This window comes from Dendrobates tinctorius, unplaced genomic scaffold (assembly GCF_039654945.1).
Source record: "Dendrobates tinctorius isolate UK_male_01 unplaced genomic scaffold, ASM3965494v1 ptg000151l, whole genome shotgun sequence".
In the NCBI taxonomy this organism is placed as follows: Eukaryota; Metazoa; Chordata; class Amphibia; order Anura; family Dendrobatidae; genus Dendrobates; species Dendrobates tinctorius.
The window spans coordinates 28,234,843-28,240,317 of record NW_027361818.1 but is presented as its reverse complement, the minus strand read 5'-3'; the positions used below and the strand labels follow the sequence as shown (position 1 = coordinate 28,240,317).

Here is a 5,475-nt window from a genome sequence, read left to right as displayed (position 1 = left end):
CATCTCATCTAACTCCCTCCTTGACATCTTCCAATCTGGCTTCTGCCCCCACCACTCCACTGAAACTGACCTGACAAAAGTTACTAATGACTTACTCACAGCCATAGCTAACAGACAGTTCTCCATCCTCCTCCTTCTCGACCTCTCCTCTGCCTTCGACACAGTCGACCACTGCCTACTGCTACAGATTCTTTCTTCCCTTGGCATAAAAGACCTCACCCTGTCCTGGATTGCCTCATACCTTTCTGACCGTATTTTTAGCGTTTCTCATTCCCACAAGTCCCATGGCTTCCTGTACCACCTGTATGTGGACGACACTCAGATCTACCTCCACTGCATCGGAGTAACTCTCGACTCTGCCCTGTCCTTCAAACCACACGTCCAAACTCTTGTCAACTCCTGTCACCTCAAACTCAAAAATATTTCCAGAATCTGTCCCTTCCTCAGCCTTCAATCTACTAAAACTCTTGTACAGGCCCTCATCATCTCCCACCTTGACTACTGCAACACTCTCCTCTGTGGCCTCACTGCTAACTGTCTTTCACCACTCCAGTCTGTCTTCAACTCTGCTGCGAGACTAATCCACCTCTCTCCTCGCTACTCCCCTGTCTCTCCCCTCTGCAAACCCCTCCACTGGCTCCCAATTCCCAAATTAATTCAGTTCAAACTACTAACACTGATCTACAAAGCAATCAACAATCTGTCCCCTCCCTATATCTCTGAACTAATCTCCCAACATCTTCCCTCACATAATCTTCGATCCTCCCAAGACCTCCTACTCTTCTCCACACTTATTCATTCCTCACACAACCGCCTCCAAGATTTCTCCCGAATATCCCCTATCCTCTGGAACTCAATGCCTCAACACTTCTGGTTATCTACCACCCTCGGATCCTTCAAAGGGAACCTCAAAACCCATCTTTTCAGGAAAGCTTACAGCCTGCAATAACCATTCTGCCGCCTCACCACAGCCCGAGCTGCCACCTCAAAACCACCAGAGCTGCTGCACCCCCGACCTTTTGTCTCTTCTCCACTATCCAGTAGAATGTAAGTCCGCAAAGACAGGGTCCTCTCTCCTCTGCACCAGTCTGTCATTGTAAATTTGTTTACTGTTAACGATATGTATAACTTTGTATGTAACCCCTTCTCATGTATAGCACCATGGGATTAATGGCGCTATATAAATAAATAATAATAATAAAAAATAATAATGTTGGGAGCATGGTGGGTGAGACCCTGATGTCATACTTTTTCATGTGACCACGGAGCTATGACTTTTGTAGGACTACAACTTTCGGTACATTGTAACTTGCATTTTTTACTCCCTCTAGTCCTAATTTTGTTAATAAAACAACTAAAAATATTTTACAGACATTATTTTAACTCCCAAAGAACAGAATGTCAAATAATCATGTGAGCACTTACCTGTTTTTTTTCCACTTCTATATGCAGTGTAAAAGTGAATTTAAATAAAATGTATGTTTTAAAGATGCATTAGAATCATAGAATCATAGAGTCATAGAATCGTAGAGTTGGAAGGGACCTCCTGGGCCATCTGGTCCAACCCCCTGCTCAAAGCAGGATTCGCTAAATCATCCCAGTCAGATGTCTGTCCAGCCTCTGTTTGAAGACCTCCATTGAAGGAGAACTCACCACTTCTCGTGGCAGCCTATTCCACTCATTGATCACTCTAACTGTCAAAAAGTTTTTTCTAATATCTAATCTGTGTCTCCTCCCATTCAGTTTCATCCCATTGCTTCTAGTCTTTCCTTGTGCAAATGAGAATAAAGTTGATCCTTCTACAATGTGACAGCCCTTTAGATATTTGTAGACAGCTATTAAGTCTCCTCTCAGTCTTCTCTTTTGCAAACTAAACATTCCCAAATCCTGCAACCTTTCCTCATAAGACAGGGTTTGCAGACCAGTCACCATTCTGGTCGCTCTTTTCTGAACTTGCTCCAGTTTGTTGATGTCTTTTTTAAAATGTGGTGCCCAAAACTGGACACAATATTCCAGATGAGGTCTGACCAAAGAGGAGTAGAGGGAAATAATGACTTCACGTGATCTAGACTGTATGCTTCTGTTAATACATCCTAGAATTGCATTTGCCTTTTTTGCTGCTGCATCACACTGTTGACTCATATTCAGTTTGTGATCTATTAGTATACCCAAGTCTTTTTCACATGTGCTGTCACTTAGCCCTATCCCTATTCCTCCCATTCTATATATGCTTTTTTCATTTTTATTGCCCAGATGTAGTAGTTTGCATTTCTCCCTGTTAAAAACCATTCTGTTAGTTGCTGCCCACTTCTCCAGTTTATTTATATCTTTTTGAATCCTCTCTCTCTCTTCTCTAGTATTAGCTATCCCTCCTAGCTTTGTGTCATCAGCAAATTTAATCAGTTTACCCTCAATTCCTTCATCTAAATCGTTGATAAAGATGTTGAACAATACAGGGCCCAGGACAGAGCCCTGTGGTACCCCACTTGAGACATTCTTCCAACTGGATGTGCAGCCATTTACGACCACTCTTTGGGTCCGATCACTAAGCCAGTTATGAATCCACCTAACAGTTGCCTTGTCCATTCCATACTTAGTCATTTTTTCATTAAGGATTGTATGAGAGACTTTGTCAAATGCTTTGCTGAAGTCAAGATATACTATATCTACAGCATTTCCTTGATCCACCCAATCAGTGATACCGTCATAAAAGGAAATTAAGTTAGTCTGACATGACTTATTAGTTACAAACCCATGCTGACTCTGTTTAATCACTTCATTCTTATCCAGGTATTGACATACATGTTGTTTAATAGTTTGTTCAAAGATCTTTCCTGGTATAGAAGTCAGACTCACCGGCCTATAGTTGCCTGGGTCCACCTTCTTCCCCTTTTTGAAGATAGGAACAACATTTGCTCTTCTCCAGTCTTCTGGCACTTCTCCTGTTCTCCAAGAATTTTCAAAGATTATGGAGAGGGGTTCAAAAATTTCTTCTGCTATTTCCTTCAGTACTCTGGGGTGTAATTCATCTGGACCTGGAGACTTGAATTCATTTAGGTTAGCTTAGTGTTTCCTCACTATCTTTCTGTTTATAGATATCCTGGATTCTTCTATTCCCTTAATAGGACAGTGAATAACAGTTGATGTTACATTTCCTTTCTGAGAGAAAACAGATGCAAAATAGGAATTTAAAAGTTCAGCCTTCTCAACATCCTGTCTTACCATTTCATCATTTTCATCCTGTAAAAATCCTATAGCATCTTTGACTTTTCTTTTACTATTGACATATCCCCAAAATCCTTTATTATTGCTTTTGACATCTCTTGCAAGCCTCAATTCATTTTCAGCTTTAGCTAATCTGATTTGTGCCCTGCAGGTTCTGCAGACAGCATTATATTCTTCTTTAGATATGCCTCCCTCTTTCCATTTTATAAACATTTTTTTCTTCCTTTTTAGCATGTGCTAAAGGCTGGGTCACTAACGGTGCATCAAACTCTTTTTGTCACACAAAACCAGCATTATATCAAAATCCAGGAATTAAACACTCATTTTTTAGAAATAATCAGTCCAATCTCAAATGTAAAAAAAAACCAGTCTACAAGAGGTTTCAAGTAATGATCAATATATTTTCGTGTTTTCTGCCAATCTCTCCAGGCCTAAAATTAAATGCCCCCCAGGTGGTCTAGAGGAATTCATACGAGTGGGTATAAAGAAGACACCACTGATTCTGACATTTAAAACTTTCTGAATGGCCTTCGAATCCTAGAATCATAGAATGGTAGAGTTGGAAGGGACCTCCTGGGCCATCTGGTCCAACCCCCTGCTCAAAGCAGGATTCGCTAAATCATCCCAGACAGATATCTGTCCAGCCTTGTCCATTCTGCTTTCCTACGTACCCTTTTCAAAATTATTTGTCATTCTTTGTAGGAATGTTAATTGAGTACAACAGACAAGGTAGAAAGACCGATAAGTCAAATTATTTGAATGGCAGAAGACATTTTTTTCCTGAGCTTTTTAAATGCCTCCTTAATATCTTTGTTACGTAGACTGTATATCATAGGATTCAAAAGTGGAGTGACAACAGTGTTGAACAATGCAATGATTTTCTTCATATTTTCTGTATTTGGAAATACATATATACTGACAAGTGATCCATAATATAAGGCCACCACAGCCAGGTGGGAACTGCAGGTGGAGAAGGTCTTCTGCCGTCCGGTCACAGATGGGATCTTCAGTATGGTGATGATAATGTACACATATGAGACCACAATCACTGTAAATGGACAGAAGGCAAAAGGTGCAGATAATATCATGTCTTCTAATTTGATGAGAAAAGTGTCTGAGCAGGAAAGTTCAAGTATTGGATCTAAATCACAGAAGAAATGGTCAATGACGTTAGATCCACAGAACTCTAATTGATTCATTGGCAATGAAAGACTCAATACCCCACCAAACATCATCACCCAACACAAGAGAACAGCTTTTATGCAAAATGTGAAAGTCATGACTGAGGTGTAATGTAGATGATGACAGATGGCCTGATACCGGTCATAGGACATCACAGCCAGGAGAAAACATTCCAAGCCTTCTGAGGCGATATAGAGATAAAACTGTATCAAACATCCAACAAAAGACACAGAACTTCCCTCATGCAGCACATTGTGGAGCATGTTGTGTGCTATAATGGAGGCAAGAAGAATATATGCGAAGGAGAGTTGTGTGAGGAAGATGTACATGGGAGAGTGGAGCGATCGGCTGGAGGACACCACCAGAATGATCAGGAGGTTTGCACCTACACTCACACAGTAGATGACCAGCAGGAGAAGAAATAAGCATATCCTAAAACTTTGTAAATTCTGAAATCCCAAGAGCAGAATTGTAGTTATTGTGCTGGAATTGCTAAGCTGCATATTAAGGATACAGATTTATTTCTAAAGTCCAAGAACCAGAAAAAGTGACATTCTCCTCCTTGGTCTAATTCTGTAGCGTGAAAGGTCTGTGATCGGGGACATTTCTGGACTAGTAAGTTGGTTTTGCTTACTAATCTATAAATGAGTCAATGATCGGAGTGTAAATATTCTACTTTCTTCATCTCAGATCCTTTGTTCTGTTAGGAGAATTTTGTGACAGCTCAAACATTTCCTCTGGTTAAGAGGCTGTGACCCATCTCTTTCTCAGAAAGAGTTATCGTTATTACAAAACAGCTTTCTCCTGGAAGTCGCACATTTCCGGTTCGGTCTAGAATTTGGAATGATGTTCATCTTTGTGAGAAAGTTACAGATATCATCTAATTTGATGAAAGTGACCTTTTTTTGTCCCCCTCTCAGAGGGGCTGGTTAGGATGGGGTTTATCGAAATGTAATACACTGTTTGAATGTAAAAAAAGACAAATCAAAAGAAACAAAAAGGAATGTAGTAAAGTCTCAGGAAAATAAATTATATGTTACTCCTTAAAATTCTACAGATAATTTCCAA

The 5,475-nt window shown here is 40.3% G+C and overlaps 1 protein-coding gene across 1 annotated transcript; it reads right to left on the bottom strand.

Annotated features, from left to right (window-relative positions):
- Positions 1 to 3,971: 3,971 nt before the first annotated feature.
- LOC141050149 (olfactory receptor 11L1-like) lies at positions 3,972 to 4,910 on the bottom strand. The gene has a single exon (XM_073546982.1). It carries the CDS (start codon positions 4,908 to 4,910, stop codon positions 3,972 to 3,974), a length of 939 nt encoding a protein of 312 aa, XP_073403083.1.
- Positions 4,911 to 5,475: the final 565 nt, after the last annotated feature.